This window comes from Hemiscyllium ocellatum, chromosome 6 (genome assembly GCF_020745735.1).
Source record: "Hemiscyllium ocellatum isolate sHemOce1 chromosome 6, sHemOce1.pat.X.cur, whole genome shotgun sequence".
Taxonomy (NCBI): Eukaryota; Metazoa; Chordata; class Chondrichthyes; order Orectolobiformes; family Hemiscylliidae; genus Hemiscyllium; species Hemiscyllium ocellatum.
Genome location: NC_083406.1, coordinates 15,186,768 through 15,207,046, shown reverse-complemented (window position 1 = coordinate 15,207,046; position 20,279 = coordinate 15,186,768). Strand labels below are relative to the sequence as shown.

The 20,279-nt window shown below is 43.2% G+C and overlaps 1 protein-coding gene across 1 annotated transcript in view; it reads left to right on the top strand.

Moving 5' to 3' along the window:
- Positions 1 to 14,142: 14,142 nt before the first annotated feature.
- Positions 14,143 to 20,279, top strand: part of LOC132816363 (rho guanine nucleotide exchange factor 7-like) — a 136,371-nt gene continuing 130,234 nt past the window's right edge. Inside the window, exon 1 of the mRNA XM_060825825.1 lies at positions 14,143 to 14,622. Within this exon, the coding sequence (XP_060681808.1) occupies positions 14,458 to 14,622 (165 nt within the window). The 5' untranslated portion in view covers positions 14,143 to 14,457. The remainder of the gene's footprint in view (positions 14,623 to 20,279) is intronic.

Genomic DNA, 20,279 nt, shown 5'->3' with positions numbered 1-20,279 from the left:
TCATTAGATTAATTATTGTAGCAGGAACTTGTAACCTGAAAGTCATCAGCCCTCTGCAAAAGCAGTTAGACTTTGCTTCTGCAAACAATTAGGACACAAAGTAAGACAGGGACTTATTGTGACAAGGAATGAGTACTCGTTTAGGAATGCCATACAAGTGGGAGGAATCAGTGAGAAAGGAAAAAACAGGTACTGACATTTTGACTCTTTTTTAGCTCTTCATAAGTGATGAGTACTTTACTTATCTGTGTGAACTCTGATTGTTCTTGAGTTCTCTGCTCAAAGGCAGGTACAATCTCTTGTGCTATAATCTCTACCTTGGGTAGGGCAAAGAAGGAGGTCCTAAATTCACGTCAAATGGAATGGGGATTGAACACCTGCTGGCAGCATCAATCTAATCTGCACTGACCGTGCTGCCAATTGAGTCTATCTGTCCATCCGACCCCTCCATATCTGAGTTGCTGTGGCAACAAGTATGTTCACCTGTAAGTTGTTATCTGCACTGATGAAGAGAGATGGTAGAGGCTTCAAATTTCTTTCCACTACATGGCTGACCAGGGATCTCTCTGCTTTTACTGTCTATCATTGATTTATGTTGGAGGAACATGCAGATTGACATAATCTGTTTGGTTCATATTATGGATGCAATGTATGCCTGTACCACAGTGTTAGATTCAGAATAGTTCTAACAGCATACCATAGAATTGTATTCGACAAACATCTGTAACCTCATTCTTTGACAGGTCTTATCATTATCAATCTACCTATTCCAGATGCACCAGGCCGTGGCAGTGTCCACCACATAGTGACCACCACATAGTCCTTGTAGAGATGAAGTCCCATCCTCACACTGAGGAACAATAGAATTATATGCAATCACAATCTGTAACCTCATTACATGGCATATCTCCCACTCTAACATTATCATTAAGCGAGGACATCTACTTCTAAAGGAAGATTGCGGAAGGCATGCCAGGAGTAGCACCAGACATATCTAGAAGTGATGTGCCAACCTTTGAAGCTACAACACAGAACTTCTTGCATGTTAAACAGTGGAAACAGCATGCAATGGACAGAGGTAAATTTGCTCACAATCAACGTATCAGTTCAAAGCTCAGCATGTCATGGTATTAAGGAGCTCCAGCAAAACTGGAATCAGTGGGAATGCATTGCTGGTTGGGAGTCATAGCTTGCATAAAGGAAGAATGGTATGGTTGTTGGAGATCAATTATCTCAATGTAAGGACATTATTGCATGTATTACTGTCAGTAATATCCCTACCATCTCTGACTCCCCTAATATCAACATCTTGTGTGATACCATTAACTGGAAACAATACTGAATTGGCCATATAAATACAATGGTTAAAGAGCAGTTCAGAGGCCAGGAATTCTGTTGCGAGTAACTCACCTCCAGTCCATTCAATACCTATCCAACATCCATTAGGCACAAGTCAGCAATGTTATGAGATACTGTCCACTTGCCTGACTAGCAGCAGTTCCAAGAACACTTAAGAAGTTCAACACCATGCAGGACAAAATATCCTGCTTGATTGGTATACCATTATCACCTTCAGTATTCATTCCCTTCATCGCTAATGCACAGTGGTGACAAGAGGTACTGTTTTTAAGTTGTACAGCAGGAACTTACCAAGCCTCCTTTCATAGCACCTTCCACAGCTGTTCTACTCTCTAGAAGGACAGGGCAGTAGATGCTTAGGGAAACCATCACTTATCAATTCCACCAACCCCCCACCCCCGCACCAAGCCACACCCCATTCTGACTTGAAACCACACCATCATTCCTTTAATGTCACTGGTCAAAATTCTGGATTTCCCTTCATAAAAGCACTGTGGATGTTCCCCACACAGCAACAACTTTAGCAGTTCAAGAAGACAGCTCATCCTCACTTTTTCCAGGGCAATTACGGATGGATAATCAATGCTTTTAGTCAACACCCCCATATCCCATGAAAATGTTATTTTAAAAGATCCCTCACGTTCCATTGTTATCAATCCAAAAGATCAACTTTGATTCAATGATAACCAAAGGTAGGTGTGCCTAGAGCAACACAGGCATATCTAAAAATTAGGTGTCAACTTGATGAAGGCATAAAACAGAACTACCTGCATTCCAAATAATAGAAGGGGCATGACATATATAAGACTAAGGGATCCCACAACAAACAGTTGTGATCAGAGTCTGCAGTACTGCCACATCCAGTAATGAATGGAAGTGGGCATCTAAAAGAAGGAAAAGTTCCACAAATATCCCCATTCCCAATGATGAGGCACCCCAGCACACCAGTGACAGAGACAAGGCATTTCAAACCATCTTCAGCCGGAAGCGCCAAGTGGATAATCCAACTCAGTCACCTCCTGAGGTCCACATCACTGCAGATGCCAGTCTTCAAATAAATGATTGCCTCCATGTGATGTCAATAAACATTCAAAGGCACAGGATTCTGTAAAAGCTACAGGCCCTGGCAACATTCTGACAATGGTAGTTGTGCTCTGAAACTCATCATGCCCTAGCCAAATCAAGCTTGTACAGCCAATGCAATGGCACCTATCCAACAGTGGAGAACTTTCCATATATGTCCTTTCGACAAAAAGCAGGACAAATCCAATCAGATCCAATAGCATCCTTTCAATAATCAACAAAGTCACAGAGTAGTTTTATGTTATTTTACAGCACTTATACACAAATAACTTTGCACAATGACACTTGAATTCCATCAGGGGCCACATGGTTCCAAATGTTGTTTGAGTCTTTGCCCAAATGTGGAAAAAAAACTGAAATTAAATAGTGAAGAGAGTGATTGCCAAATGTTGTCAAGACAACATTTGATAAAGTGTGATGTCAAGATGCCCTAGCAACTGTAGTTGATGGGAATTAGGGGAAACTCTCTATTGGTTGGATTCATCCTGAGCAAAAAGAGAAGATGAATATGCTTGTTGGAAGCCAAACATCTGAGTTTCTCAACATTGCCAAAGAGTTTCTCAATATATTTCACAACTGATGGGTGGACCTCAAGAGTGTCCGAGGTCCACCCATCAGTTGTGTCACCAATGTCTATCCCTCCATCATGATGTCAGATGTGGGCTAATATGTTGATGATTACAGCAAGTTCAGTACCATTTGCAACATTACCGTATCTCCCAATATCAACATCCAGGGATTACCATTGAGCAGAAACTTAACTAGTCGAGGCATATTAATACTGCGGGTAAAATAGCAGGTTGGAAACTGGGAATTCTGCATTGAGTGACTTACCTCCTGAATCCCAAAGACAGTCTGCCATCTACCAAGCATGAGTCAGGAAAGGGATTGATTATTTCTCCACTTGCCTGGCAGAATACAGCTCCATCAACACTTAAGAATATTATTGTCATCCAGCAGCCCATTTAATTGACACTTTCTCATCACCTTTGACACTCTTTCCCTTTGCCATCAATACACAGTGACAGTAATATGTACCATCTACAAGATGCACTGCAGCAACTTACCAAGACTCCTTCAACAGCATTTTCCAATCACTTAGAAGGACATAGTCAACAGGTGGATGGGAACACCACTGCCTGTAAGGTCTCCTCAAGTCCCACACAATTCCCACTTGGAACTATATTGCTGTTCCTTCACTGTCATTGAATGAAAATCCTGGAACTGTCTCCTGAACAGCACTATACAGGAACCTATAATGGATGTTCTTTAGAAGTTCAAGAAAACAGCTCACCACTACCTTCTCAAGGGTAATAAGAATGGTTAACAAATGTTGACCTTGCAGGTAAATAAGAGAATCAAAGAAAATGCATTCGTGGGGTGAGAATATGATCTTCTCTCATTCTTCTGCATTTCAATGAGTACAAGCCCAACTTATTCATCCTCAATATAAAAGCAAGTAAACAAGTACATAAAAAGGAAATAACCAAGTAAACAATGATCGCTTGTAAGCTGAGATAGAATAAATTATGATGGGAAAAAAGAAATGGCAGAGACATTGCCTCTATTTCCTCCCACTCTTATTTCATAAGAGACAAAAGATCTGTCTAACTCAGTCCTAAATATATTCAATGATAGAGCATCCACAACCCATTGCAGGCAGTTTCATAGATTCACAATCTTTGAGTGAAGAAAGTTCTCATTTTCAGATTTATATTATAGAGTTCTTAACACCCCTATCCACTTGGGTGGCAACTTTAACGAATCTATGCACTTGAACACCAAGATCTCGCAGTTCCTCCAAACTGCTAAGAACTCTGTCTTAAATTCCTATATTCAGCATTCAAGTTCGACCTTTCAAAATGCATCACTTCGCATTTATCCAGGTTGAACTCCATCTGCCATTTCTCAGTCCAGCTCTGCATCCTGTCTATGTTGCTTTGCCCTCAATACTATCAACAGCACCTCTAACCTTTGTGTCATCGGCAAATTTACTAACTCACCTCTTAACCTCCTCATCCGAGTCATTTATACAAACTACAAAGAGCAGAGACCCAAGAACAGAGCCCTGCGGGACACCACTCACCAATGACCTCTAGGCAGAATACTTGCCATCTACAACCACTCTCTGCCTTCTGTCAGCCAACCAATTCTGAATCCAGACAGCCAAATCTCCCTGTATCCTATACCTCCTGACTTTATGAATGGACCTATCATGGGGGACTTTATGAATGAGCCTATCATGGGGAACTTTATCAAATGCCTTGCTGAAGTCCATATACACCACATCCTTCTGGTCGCCCTATTATAGGAAAGATATGGAGGCTTTGGAGAGGATGCAAAGAAGGTTTACCAGGATGCTGCCTGGACTGGAGGAATTGTCTTTCAAAGAGAGAAGTTCGGACTTTTCTGTCTGGAGAGAAGGAGGAAGAGAGGTGACCTGATCGAGGTATGCAAGGTAATGATAGGCATGGATAGCCAGAGACTTTTCCTCAGAGCAGAATTACAAGGGGTCATAGTTTAAAGGTATTAGGGGAAAGGTATAAAGGAGACGTCAGAGGTAGGTTCTTTATGCAGAGAGTTGTGAATGCATGGAATGTGTTGCCTGCGGTGGTGGAAGCAGAGTCATTAGGTAGGGTCATTTAAGTGACTGCTGAAATTGCACATGGACAGCAGAGAATTGAGGGGTGTGTAGGTTAGGTTATTTTATTTTAGATTCTCACCACAGCTTTGAGGGCCAAAGGGCCTGTTCTTTGCTGTACTTTTCTATGTTCCATATGATTGATCCTTTATACTGACATCATATCTCTGTGCAATAGATTCCCTAAACAGTGGAGACAGCCTCTCTATGTCTTTACTGCCAAGTCTTCAGAATCTTGTATATTTCTCACCACTCCAAGTTTAAAATGGCCAAGTATATGGGACCAATTAATTCAGTCTCTCCCAAAGCATACATATTCTTCTGTAAATATGGAGAACAAAACAGTATTTCACATGTTGTCTCTCTAAAGCTCTTTATATGTAGCAAGACCTCTTTATCCTGTATTCCAACCTCTTTGCAATCAAGTCAACATGCCACTTGCCTTCCTACATGATTACAATGGTTTTCTGCACTTGCAAACTAACTTTTCTGTTTCTTTGTGTGAGCCTTCTGAAGACCTTTTTTAAATGCCAACATTTACAAGTTCCATATCTTTTAAAAAAAATTCTGCTGTTCTATTCTTGTGATCTAAGTGAGTAACCTCACACTTTCCCATAATGTACTCAGAGTATTGAGCCTAGCAGTTGGGAGGTCATGTTGCGGCTGTACAGCCACTTTTGGAATATTGCATGCAATTCTGGTCTCCTTCCTATCGGCAGGATTTTGTGAAACTTGAAAGGGTTCACAAAAGATTTACAAGGATGTTGCCAGGGTTGGAGGATTTGAGCTATAGGGAGAGGCTAAACAGGCTGGGGCTGCTTTCACTGGAGCATCGGAGGCTGAGGGGTAACCCTTATAGTGGTTTATAAAATCATGAGGGGCATGGATAGGATAAACAGAGAAAGTCTTTTCTCTGGAATGGGGGAGTCCAGCACTAGAGGGCATAGGTTTAGGGTGAGAGGGGAAAGATATAAAAGTGACATAAGAGGCAATGTTTTCATGCAGAGGGTTGTGCGTGTATGGAATGAGCTGCCAGAAGAAGTGGTAGAGGCTGGTACATTGCAGCATTTAAAAGATATATAAAAGGAAGGTATATGAATAGGAAGGGTTTAGAGGGATATGGGCCAAGTACTGGTAAATGAGACTAGATTAGGTTGGGATGTCTGGCCAGCATAGACAGGTTGGACTATTTTCAGTGCTGTACATCTCTTTGACTTTATGACTCTATCTGCCATCTTATTGCCTCCACACTTAACCTGTCTGTATATTTTTACAGTCCTCTTCACTGTACCTTTCCACTTGGCTTTGTATTGTCAGCAAATTTCGATACATTTTTGTCTTTCTCATTGTCTAAGCCATTAATATAAATTGTAAACAGCTGACGATTCATTGCTGATCCTTATAGCAATGCACTACACACAGCCTGACAAACTGAAAGATGTCACATTTAATACGCTTTTTTTGCTTCCTGTCCATTGCCTAGTCTTCTATAACTGCTACTATAATACCTTCAATTCCAAGAGGCATTGCCGGTTAACCTTTTTGCCTTTTGGAAATCCATGTATACAACATCTAAAAAGAACTCCAATATATTTCTCAAGCACAATTTCCTTTAAACTATGCTGACTTTGATTACACTATGGTTTCTAAATGCATTGTAGAATTCAACAAACAATGACTCAGACAGAGAAGAGAACTACCAGATTCTTCAACTTAATGTGTAAGAGCTGAAGGTAGCTGTTAATGTTAAATCTCTGAAACTGACACAAGCTTAGACAAATGTAAACTTCACGTGAAACAAGAGGAAGAGGAGGATTGGGTCAGAGCACACATATATGATCCTTTCTTTATTTTAAAGCCATGTTTTCCATCTTTAGTGTTGGACTTTGGATAACTGTTTATAGTTGAATAACAAGGCTTATACCAATTTGAAATCTGGAGCTGTAAACTAATTTGGAACATTGCTTTGTTTCTTGAATAAAATGTCCCAAAACAACAGAAAGATCAATGGTCGGAAGGTGCAATTGCAATTTGACAAGTTTCCATAAACAGTTTTCATTACTCATTTTAATTGTAATGAAAGAAAACATAGGTTTTCTAAAATAATTATAATGAATCTTGGGATAATGCTCTGATGCATGTAAAGTATTTCTATATCACCTTTTATGGGTCAGAAATAGCCATAAATTGGGATAACACACGCATGTATTGAAATCAAGATTGCTAGTATTTATAGCAGATTTATAAATAACTTATTTGTTCAATCAATTCAGCAGTTCAGTGGGAAAATAAACAGTCTTTTCTTCTGGATTTCAAACATAAAGCTTTACTTTGGGCAATAGTAACTATCTTATGAATGTGGGACACTCACCTATGTGTGAGAAGCTCCCAAATCAAATAAAACAACAAATATTTACATCGTAACAAATGATTAAATTTGAGATTTTTTTGGAGCAACTGTTTTCTTTTTCACTAAGCAAATTACACATAAATGATTTTGAACACCCCAATGTCCAAGAATTATTACTTAAAATAAGTGGTTTAAATCATTGCATAGTTGAATCTGAGGGGCTGTTGTGTTTCAGATGTGAAGGCCACTGAGTTGCACTCACATAATACGCTTTATGTTCTCTGCTTAAATGACTGACTGTTGTCTCCCCTTTCCCTCAGAACAGTCTGGGTTTCAAAATATCAAAATGTAACAATGAAAACTTTGAAAATTGAACTTTATCTGTTCATGAAACCCAAGGAGAATATGTCACAATTTATGTGTGCTTGTATTATTTTACAATGTAGCATCTAAATGAAACAGTCTATTAACATTACCCTGAATGGAGTCTTTCACAATTTTCATGAATCCAACTGCACCTCGAAGGAAGAATTTACATTTATATATTGCCTTTCACCCACTCAGGATATATCACAATGTTCTTTACAGCCAATGAGGTGCTTTTAGAATAAAATTACGACCATAATGTCTGGAAATGTGACAACCAAGCCCCACACAGCAAAATCAAACAATCACCAAATGACGTATAGGTTAATTGAAATGTACTTTGTTGTCATGTGGTGTTGGTACTGAGAGAAAGATTAGGCTGAAGCATTTGCAACAGTCTTCAGTCATACTTGCTGAGTGGAGGTTCCATCTCCTGAGGTCCCCAGCATCACAGATGTCAGTCTTTGACCAATTTGATTCACTCCTCATGACACCAAGAAATGGTTGGAGGACCTGAATGCTAAAAAGGATGCCAGTCCTGACAACATTCTGTTAACAGTACTGAAGGCCATTCTCCAGAATTAGCCATATTCTTCACCAAGCTGTTCCAGTATAGTTGAACGGGACCAGCAAAAATGCTTTCAAGTAGCATTTACTCAGTAATCGGAATCTGCCTGAACTGCTGCGCTTTTTCAGCACCACTCTAATCTAGAATCTGGTTTCCAGCATCTGCAGTCCTTGTTTTTACCTTACTCAGCAATAACCTGATCATTGATGTTCAGTTTGAATTTTGCCAGGAACGTTGAGCCCTCGATCTCATTATAGCCTTTGTCCAAAAATAGATAAAAGACCTGAACCCAAGGGGTGTGGTGAGATTGATTGATTGATTTATTGTCACGTGTCAAGTACAGTGAAATGCTTTGTTTACGAGCAGTACAATCAGATTATCGTAAGCAAGGAAGTACAGATTAAAAAGACTTAGACAGAAGTATACAGGTTACATTGCACAAGGCATCTGCTAGGTGAGGTCAGTGTTAGCAAGATCAGCATTATTTGAGGCTAGAGAGTTCATTCATTAGTCTAATAACAACCGGGCAGAAGTTGTTCCTAAACCTGCTGGTGCACGTGTTCCTAATTCTGTATCTTGTGCCTGATGGAAGAGGTTGTAGGAGAGCATCACCAGCGTGCAATGGGTCCTTGATGATGTTGGCAGCCTTTCTACAGCAGCAAGCTATGTAAATGGAGTCCATGGATGGAAGGTTGGCTCCTGTGATGGTCTGGGCTATGATTGACATCATGGCAGCATTTAACTGAATATGGTGTTGAGAAGTGCTAACAAAATTGGAGTCAAACCAGCAGAAAATAAATTGCATGCAAAATCAGGTCTTTTTCAGATTGGGACACTGTTATGAAGACTGAGGTCACAATTTTTGGCCTTTTAGGATAGAAATATGTGTGCAACTTTGGAACTTTGTGTCACAGAAAACAATGGAGGCAGACATTTTTAAGGCAAAGAATATTGACAGGCAGGGGAATCATAGGCCATTGGGGATGGATGGGAATTTGAATTCAGAACAGAAACAGATCGTCCATGATCTTATTGACTGTCACAGCAGATTTGAAAGGATGAATGGCTTCTCTTGCTCTAACTTGTAAGTTTGTAATAGGAAAGAGGACAATACAGATTGGAGAGCTCTATAACATAAAGGAAGTTGATTGTGGACATTGGAGGCAGCAATCAAAATACATCGGGGTGGTGTGTGGATCTGTCCTGGATATCCCAAAATGCTTATGAAAGCCTTCATGGGGTTGATCAGTCAGAGAAAGAATACCCCTGTTGATAGAATGGAAGGAAATAGTTGGGAACTGTTCCTTCAATCACAGACTGCTTCTCTCCAATGTTTATGCTGATAAGTTCAAAGTGAGCCTAACAGCAGCAAATGTTGGGGAGAATTTGGGGAAGCATAGTAGCTCAGTGGTTAGCACTGCTGCCTCACAGCACCAGAGACCCACGTTCGATTCCAGCCTTGGGCGATTGTCTGTGTGGAGTTTGCACAGTTCCCCATGTCTGTGTGGGTTTCCTCCGGGTGTTCCGGTTTCATCCCACAATCTAAAGATGTGCAGATCAGGTGAATTGGCCATGCTAAATTACCCCTAGTGTTAGGCGCATTAGTCAAACGGAAATGGGTCTGGGTGGGTTACTCTTAGGAGGGTCAGTGTAGACTTGTTGGGCCAAAGGGCCTATTTCCACACTGTAGGGAATCTAATCTGCAAGCAATTGAATGAATGAGGTGAGTGGCAGCAGTCAATTAGGACAGAGCAAATGGACAGGATAGAAAGTATGGTAGCTGGAGTGAGCTCAGTGAGCAAAGCCAGTGTGCCTGGGGGAGATGTTTCTCAGTAGTGGGGTGTGTGTGCATGCGTTGTGGGGATGAGTTTCCAAAGGTTGGAAAAGATGTGAAATGCTAAGGGGACAAACACTTTTTTTAAACATTTGAATAAAGAAATACTCTCCTAAATGGGAACATCAAAACAAAACAAATTACTCATTGGGGAATTCCTTGTGTCTGACCTGTTTGAGATTTACCAGGATGTTGCTACCAATGGAAGGTGTAAGTTATAAAGAAAGGCTGGGTCTTTTTTCATCGGAGTGTAGCAGGTTGAAAGGCAATCTGATAGAAGTTTATGAAATGATGAGAGGTTTGATTGTGTAAATGGTAGTTGTCTTTTCCCTAGGATGGGTGAGGAGTACATTTTTAAGTTGAAAGGAGAGAGATTTAAAAAAAACATGAAAGCCAATTTTTTTTTACACAGAGGGTAGTTTGTGCGTAGAATGAACTTCCTGAGAAAGTGGTGGAAGTCGATACAAATATAATGTTTAAAAGACATTTGGACATTAATAGGAAAGGTTTGGAGAGATATGGGCCAGAAGCAGGCAGGTGGGACTGGTTTAGTTTGGGATTATATTCAGCATGGACTGGTTGGACCGAAGGACCTGTATCCATGCTGTATGACTCTGTCACTCTATGTAGACACTATTTCCTCGTCAATGCTAATCTTCAGGATTGTTGATTTTGAAAGATTCAGTGGTGGTAATACCATTGAACATTAAGGATGAATGTTCAGCTTCTGTAACACAAATATAGAAGGTATTGTTATTAAGTCACTGCATCACCCAATGAAGGAGTTCGTGAGACTGAAAAAGGAACACCTGAAAATCAAAAAAAACCCCACAATAATATAAGTACATCAGCTGCTTCCCTCCATCAAAGGTCAGAAGTGGGGATGTTTGCTATGATTGCACAATGTTCAGCATCATTCACAATTTGCTGAAGCAGCCCACATAAATATGTGGAAAGACATGTCCACCACTTCAGGCTTGGGTAGATAAACATTTACACCACAAAAGTCCTAGGCAATGGCTGTCTCTAACAAGAAAGAATCTGACCATTAATCTTTGATGTTCAATGACATTCCCATCGCTGAGTCCTGCAAAATCAACAATCTATGAGCTACCATTGATCTGAAGCTTAACTGGACAAGCCATGTAAATAGTGTCAACATGAGCAGGTCATAGGCTAGGAATTCCCTGGACAGTAACTCATCTCCTGACTTCCTTTAGCTGTACTACATAGCACAAGTTAGAAGTCTAATGGAATGCTCTCCATTTGACTGGATATGTGCAACTCCAACAACAATCAAGAAGTTTGACAAAGCAATTGCCTGCTTGGCACCCCATCTACCATCATTCTTTTCACCACAAATATACTGTGACATCACAGTGTACCATCTACATGATATTCTCAGTCTCCTTTCACAGCACCTTCAATACGTGGAAGAATAAGGGCAGCGGATGCACAAGAGCAACATGCTTGCAAATTCACTAGAAGCCACACGCCATCTTGATCTGGAACTTTATTGCCGTTTCTTCAGTGTTCCTGAGTCAAAGTCATGGAACTCAATGTCTGATAGCACTGTACCTACCACCACGGACTTCAGCAGCTCAAGAAGACAGCTCAACACCAACTTCTCAAGTGTAATGAAGGATGTTCTTTAAAAATGAAAACTCCTTCAAACATAACATGTGTAACACAATTGCTCTCTAGCCTACTCCAACTAGGCATTGGGAAGACCAAAGTTATCTCTTACAGCTCCTGATTCTAATTCTACACACTCATCTACAACCTTATTCCATTGTGGCAAATTGCACTCATTCCTTGTTCATAATTGCCCCAAGGAGAAACTCCATGACATTGAGCCAGTTGAGTATTTACAACAATCCGGAAGTTTGATGCCAACCTAAAAGTATCAAGTTTAATGAAGTGTTCTTTCTACCCTTTATATTGGTAACTTTAAACTCACCACTACACAAACAACGCTTTTTAATGAGATCAGGAAAAGAACTAGCATTTGTCTCAGATCTAACTGATGAACCTGTCTGGGGGTTTGGGTTGCAAAGCAGACATGGTGGTGGGGATAGGGAAGGGGAAGAGAGAGATATATGGGGGTTTGGGAGGGGACCACAATTGTTCAGGGGTTTGGAGGGTCAAGGGTGAGATGATGACTGGGAGGAGTTTGGAGAAGGTGAGGAGAAAGATGATCAGGGTTTTTGTTGGGGAGATGGTGAAGGGAGATGTTTAAGTGAGTGGGAAAGGGAGTGTGGAGAGTTGTCCATAAAGCATAGGATGAGCAGTAGGTCATTCAGCCCATTGAGTCTACTAAGGGTGTGTGTTAGTGGGATGTGGGGTGTGTGAGATGTTTGGGTGAGAGCGAGTATGGAATGAGGTATCCAGATATTGTTTGGGGTGGAATATTTGTGCTTATTTGGGGGGGGGGGGTTAATTCATGGGATGAGGGATTTGATTCTTTTGGGGGTAGTTGTCTGCATGGGGGTATTTATACAGGGTGGGGATTTGTTTTTTCCAAGTGGGTAGTTGTCTGGCTGGGGGTTTGCGTTCATTTTGGGGTGGAGTGATCATCTTGGTGTTGGAATGGATAATTATTGGGTGAGGTTGATGTCTGGTTGGGGATAATTGTCAGGGTGAAGATGAGGAAAGTTGGGTAGATGTCAGGTGGGGAGGGGATAATTGTCAGGTTGGGTGGTAACTGTAGGGGTGTGGATAATGTTTGGGTGTTGTAGTGGGGGTGGGTGGGTAATTGCCCCATTGGAAATAGTGGTTGTTGGGTGGGGGCATACTTGTTGGGGTTGGGGTAATTGTTGGAGTGGGAGAGTAATTGTGGGGGTAGGAGGCAATAATTGTGGGGGTGAGTGGTCATTGTGGAGAGTGGGGGTAATTGTGGGGCTAGGGGGTGTTGTGAGGGAAAAGGCATATTGTTGGGATTAGGGGTAATTGTCAGGGAATGGGTATTGCTGGGGTAGGGGAATATTGTGGGGGAAGGGGGTATTGTCAAGATCACGGATATTGTTGGGGTAGTGGAGGGTGGGGGTAATTGTGGGGGGTGGTGACTAATTGTGGGGATATAGGATAATTGTCAGGGTAGGAGGTATTGTGGGAGAAGGGGCAATTGTTGGGGAAGGAGGTATTGTCGGGGAGGAGAGTAATTGTCAGGGTCGGGGTGTATTGTCGGGGTTGGGGTGGGGGTAATTGTCAGGGAAGGGGGTAACTGTCAGGGTTGGGGGTAATTGTCAGAGTGGGGGATGTATTGTCAGGGAATGGGGTAATTGTCGGGGAACGGGGTAATTGTCAGGAAAGGGGGTATTGTTGAGGAAGGGGGTATTGTCAGGGAAGGGGGGTATTGTCAGGAAGGAGGGTAATTGTCAGGGTTGGGGTGTATTGTTGGGGTTGGGGCAGGGGGTAATTGTCAGGGAAGGGGGTAACTGTCGGGAAGGTGGGTAACTGTCGGGGTTGGGGGTAATTGTCGGAGTAGGGGATGTATTGTCAGGGAAGGGGGTAATTGTCGGGGAAGAGGGTATTGTCGGGGAATGGGATAATTGTCGGGGTTGGGGTGGGGGTAATTGCCGGGGTTGGAGGTAATTGTCAGGGAAGGGGGTAATTGTCGGGGAAGGGGGTAATGACGGGGTTGGGGGTAATTGTCGGGGTAGGGGGCAATTGTCGGGGAAGGGGGTAATGACGGGGTTGGGGGTAATTGTCGGGGAAGGGGGGTAATTGTCGGGGAAGGGGGGTAATTGTCGGGGAAGGGGTAATTGTAGGGGAAGGGGGTAATTGTCGGGGTTGGGGTGGGGGTATTGTCGGGGTGTCCGGGCCCTCCTCTGTTGCTGGGTCCCGGGCGGCACTAGAGGGCGGCAGGAGCCGGCTCCGGGCTCAGTCTGAGCGGCGGCGGTGGGCGGCAGGTTCGGAGCCGCGGTCGTCCCGGAGAAACAAAGAGAGACCCGCCCGGGGGGACGGGGGACGGGGAGCGGAGAGCGGAGAGGGAGGGGGTACGGCAGGCAGAGCCCCAGCCCCGGGACCGGGCATTCCCACCCTCCCTCCCTCCAGGACACACCGCTCTGTCGGTACCGAGTGATGCCGGGCTTGCGGGCTCGGAGCCGGCACCTCGGGAAGCAGTGAACCGCGGGGACCGGGACCGGGACCGGGACCGGGACCGTCCCGGGGCCCGGGGGGAGCAGGCAGGGGACTCTTGTCCCGGGGCCCAAGGCTCGGATCGCCGCGCTCTCGGTGAATGGGGATCGGTGGCGATGAGCTCCGCCGAGCAGACGGTGACTTGGCTGATTACCCTCGGGGTCCTGGACTCCCCCAAGAAAACCGTGTCGGACCCCGAGGCTTTTCTGCAGAGCTCCCTGAGGGACGGGGTGGTCTTGTGCCGCCTCCTGGAGCGGCTGGTGCCCGGATCCATCGATAGGGTGAGTAAACCTGCCGAGGTGACCCCCTCCCTCCACTCCAACACCACAAATCCCGACCCCAGGGGGCTGTGTCTCCATCCTCTACCCCAGTCCTGGGGTGTACGTGTGTACCCCTATACCACTCGAGCGAAATATCCCTCTACTCCTTGCCATAGGCACCCCTATCCCATGAGATCTTGACTCTCCCACTCCACTCCACAGGGATCTGTACCTGTCCACTTCACTCCACTCCCACCCCTATCCCATGAGATCTTGACCCTCCCACTTCACTATCCAGGGATCTGTACCTGTCCACTCCACTCCTATCCCATGAGACCTTGACCCGCCCACTCCACTCCCCAGGGCTTTGTACCTGTTCAATCCACCCCCACACCCACTCCATGAGACCTTGACCCTTACATCCCACTCCCCAGGGATCTGTACCTGTCCACTCCACTCCACTCCCACCCCTATCCCATGAGATCTTGACCCTCCCACTTCACTATCCAGGGATCTGTACCTGTCCACTCCACTCCACTCCCACCCCTATCCCATGAGACCTTGACCCGCCCACTCCACTCCCCAGGGCTTTGTACCTGTTCAGTCCACCCCCACACCCACTCCATGAGACCTTGACCCTTACATCCCACTCCCCAGGGATCTGTACCTGTTCAGTCCACTTCACTCCCACCCTCATCCCAGGGGATCTGGACTCTGCCATCCACACCCCATTCCCAATCAAGAATGGCAATCCTACTTCCAGCATCATCCCCTTTCCTTTCCCACCTCTGGGATCTCTATCCCCCGATTCCCTTGTCCACCCTCAGCACCATGTGCCCATACCCCCAATCAGGGAGCCTATCTCCTATCTTTTCATGATGGTGTGTCATGGGGTCAATGCTGTCAACGTACGGAAGGATATCTGATTCTCCTCCTGCAGTCCTTAACCCCTTCCCTACCCCAAGTACATCCTACACCAGGAACCATGTTCAGACATAGTTCACTATCATTAACACTGAGGTTCTGTACTCATCACCCTGTCCATATCTCTAACCCTGCACTGTATACCTCCCTCCTGCCAAACACCCAAAATCTGGCAACAAAGTGAATTCCCCATCACCCTACCACCCTCCTCAGACTCTGTAAAGCTCCCTACCACCATTGGGGATGTCATTCTATGAGGGTTCTCTCCTCCCCTGGGGCCTGTAACGTTGTACCAGTTTTCTCTTGGTTCCCTCGCTGGGACTCATGAACACTGTCCCTACCTAGAAGGTAGAGGATGGAGAGGGAGCTGTCTGTAACATTGCATCTTCTGCTCCTGGAACTTTGCAAGTTTGGCTTCTGCTGCATTGAATATAAGAGATTAAGTTTACAGGGTTTTATGATTGTGATTATGAGAGTGATGTTAAGGCAATTAAAGTATTTAAGGCAAATATACTAACCTACATTTATACAAAGTTTTCACACCCTCGGGGTGTCTCAATGTGAGCAGGATGAAATAAACTATTTCTTCTGGAGATGTTCAGAACAAGGGGGCGTAACCCTAAGATCAGAGTTGAGCCATTCAGGGGTGATGTCCAGCAGCATTTCACACAAAAGCTGGAACTCTCTTTCTCCGAAAGATGTTGTGCATGGAGGTCAGTATTCAATTTCAAGACTGGCATGGAATTTTTTTCAAGAATGAAATGCTGCAGATGCTGGAAATATGAAACAAAAACAGAAAATATTTCAAGTAGACAGTGGTCTGGCATCATCTACTCTGATGGAAGATCATTAATCTAAAATCTAACCTTTGATTTTCTCTCTTTTGATTTGATTTTTGGTGGATAAGGATATTGAGAAAAATAGGTAGATGGTGTGAGATTCAGATTAGCTAAAATTGAATTTAGAGGCTGACTGATCTCTTTTTGTCCCTGTATCACCTGACTGCCAAGAATCCATAACATTTGCATCTATGTTCTGCTAGGTAACAATACATGACCACAAAATTGCGTAGTCTCAATGTATTTTTAATGAATAGATTTTGCTTATCTGTCAAATAAAATGTTTGAGATTTCTGACTTCTTAAGTTGGATAGTTATCTAATAAGAGAGCTTGGAATCCATTCAACTTATGAACTGTGATACTGAGCATCAGTGCCCACTGGAGGAAAACACTTGTTGCCTAATGACCAAGTGAAACCAAATGATTTTAATCATATTGTTCTATTAAATGGCCTATATCTTTTAGTACAAGATATAAAAATGATTATTTCCCATTTCATTGACCTGTCCTGAGGAAAAAAGACTTTATTGTATTTCTGTACTACCTTTCACAACCTTCACTTTCACAATCACAACAGGACATTTCAGCCAATGAAGAATGTTTCAAGTGTGGCCACACTTGTAACGTAGGGAACATGGAAGCCGATTTGCAATTTTAGAAGAATGAGGGGGCATCTTATAGAAATATGTAAAATTATGAAGGGAATAGATAAGATAGAAGTAGAGAGGATGTTTCCACTGGCAGGTGAACTTAGGACAAGAGGGCATAACCTCAAAAATAGAGGGAGCAGACTTAGGACTGATTTGAGAAAGAACTCCTTCACTCAGAAGGTTGTGAATCTATGGAATTCCTTGCCCAGTGAAGTAGTTGATGCTATTTCAGTAAATGTTTTAAAGTTAAGATAGATTTTTTTTGAACAATAAAGGAATCAAGGGTTATGTTGAGAGGGTGGTTAAGTGGAGCTGAGGCCATTAAAAGATCAGCCATGACCTTATTGAATGGCGGAGCAGGATTGATGGGCCAGACGGCCTAGTCCTGCTCCTAGTTCTTACGTTCTTATAGTTTTTTTCTTTATACTTGATTGAGAGTTAAGCATTAACTTGGCTAATGGAGTGTAGAATCTATCTCTTCTGAACATTGGACGTCGCAGCAAGAGTAGGTCATTCAGAACCCTATCCACCATTCAAAAAAATCATGGGTGATCTGAGTGACTCCCTTGACTACTAAAAATTAATCTAACTCGGTCTTGATTAAGTTTGATGACCCGACATCCACTATTTTCTCAGGAAGAGCATATTACAAACTAACAATTCTCTGACAGAAGACTTTATTCCTCCTATCCGTCTAAATATGGAGGCTTCCTGTTTTTAAGCAGTGTCCCCTAAAAGTAGTTTCTTTGACAAGTGGAAACATTCTTCTTTATCCATCTTATGAAGATCCCTCAGGATCTTATTAGCTTCAATTAGGCAACCTCTCATTCTTTTAAGTTAAAAATCATACAACACCCAGGTTATAGTCCAACAGGTTTAATTGGAAGCACTAGCTTTCAGAGCGCTGCTCCTTCATCAGGTGGTTGTCTCATTCTTTTAAATTTCAGAGGTAAGGCCCAAAGCATCTAACTTTAATTCATAAATTAAACCTTTCATGCCAGGAATGAGTTTTCTGAATCTTTTCACATGTAATGACCTAAAAATAATTTTATCAAATAAGGATACCAAAACTGGCAAATGCTCTCGACGTGATTTGATCAAGGCCTTGTACAGCTGTGGTATTGCTTCCTTAATTCTGTATTCCCTTGCAATAAAGAATATTGTTTCATTTGCTTTCTTAATAATTTGCTGTATTTGAAGACTAGCGTTTTGTGATTTGTGTACCAGGACTTCTAGATGCTTTTGTATCGCAGAGTTCTGCAAATTATCAATTTAAGTTGCATCCAACTTCTCTGTTTTTCATGACAAAGTGGGCAAATTGACTTTTTTTCCACATTATGCTCCATCTGCCAGATTTTTGCCCACTCACTTAACCTGTCTCTCTCCCTTTGCACACTGTACGCTTTCTCTCTATCTTGGTGTCATCAGCAAATTCAGAAGCCATGCATTTGGTCCCTATATCCAAGTCATGCACATAGATCATTTTGTTGTTCCCAGTAGTCACAGCTTGCCATCTAAAAATGACCTGCTTATGTCTACTCTGTTTCCTGTTGGCTACTGAGATCATTTCAAAATAGCACTGTGGGATCTTTTAATTGCTCCTGAGAGCATGAATGAGGTTTCAGTTTAGTGTCACCTTTGACAGTATAGCATCTCCTCAGTGCTGTACTGAAAGTCTCTGTAGTACAGCTTGAACCCACAGCGCTCTAGTAAGAGCTGTGAGTATTGTCTGACAGCTGATTGGGAGCTTTCAGCATCAAACATTACCTGCTCAGACTTTCCAAGTTAGTAATCGCACTAATACAAAATGAGGAAGTGAAAGGGTGGGTTAGTAAATGACACAAAGGTTGGTAGAGGCGAAAGTGAGCACTGCAGATGCTGGTGATTAGAGTGGTGCTGGCAAAGCACATTAGCTCAGGCAGCATCTGAGAAGCAGAAAAATCAACGTTTAGGGCCAGAGCCCTTCATCAGGAATGTTGATGAAAGGGCTCCAGCCCAGAACATCGATTTTCCTGCTCCTCGGATGCTGCCTGACCTGCTGTGCTTTTCCAGCACCACTCTAACCTTGACACAAAGGTTGGTGGAGTTGTGCATAGTGTGTAACTTGCAATGAGACATTGACAGGGTAGAGAACTGGGCTGATAAGTGGCAGATGGAGTTCAACCTGGAAAAGAGTGAAGTCATTCACTTTGGAAGGTCATATTTGAATGCAGAAGACAGGGTTAAAGGCAGGAGTCTTGGCAATGTGGAGGAACAAAGAGATCTTGTGGTTCATGTCAATAGACCCCTTAAAGTTGTCATCCAGGTTGATAGGGTTGTTAAGAGGTTATATGGTGTTGGCTTTTGTTAATGGGGGGTTGAATTTAAGGGCTGTGAGGTTATGCTTCAGCTCTATAGAGCCCTGGTTATACCATACTTGGAATATTATGTTCAGTTCTGGTCACCTCACAAGATCAACAGTAGGAAAGATGTGGAAGCTTTAGAGAGCGTGCAGAGGAGCTTTCCCAGGATGCCGCCTGGACTGGAGGGCATGTGTATGGAGAAAAGCCGAGGGAGCTAGGGCTTTTCTCATTGGAGCAAAGAAGGATTAGAGGGACTTGATAAAGGTGTACCAGATATTGAGAGGCATAGATCGAGTGGATAGCCAGAGACTTTTTCCCATGGCAGCTCAGTGGTTAGCACTGCTTCCTCACAGTGCCAGGGATCCAGGTTTGATTCCAACCTTGCGAATGGAGTTTGCACATTCTCCCTGTGTCTGCTTGGGTTTCCTCCCACAATCCAAAGATGTGCAGTTTAGGTGAATTGACCATGCTAAATTGCCCATCGTGTTCAGGGATGTGGAGGTTAGGTGCCATGGTCAGGGGTAAATGTAGAGTAATAGGGTGGGGAATGGGTTGGTGTGGACTTGTTGGGCCAAATGGCCGGTTTTCACACTGTAAGGGTTTTAGGATTTTGTAGGGGTTCTATGATGACAAATACCTATCATGTGGGGACGTAATTTTAAGGTAATTGGAGGAAGGTTTGGGGAGCTGTCAGAGGTAGGTTCTTTACTGCCAGCAGTGGTAGGAGAGTCAGATACATTAGGGACATTTAAGTGACTCTTGGATAGGTACATGGAAGTTACTACAATGAAGGGTATCTGGTTAGTCTCATCTTAGAGTAGAATAAAAGACCAGCACAACATCGAGGGCTGAAGGGCCTGTACTGTGCTATACTGTTCTCTGTATAAAATATTGCATTAAAACTCATTTAAGACAACAAAGT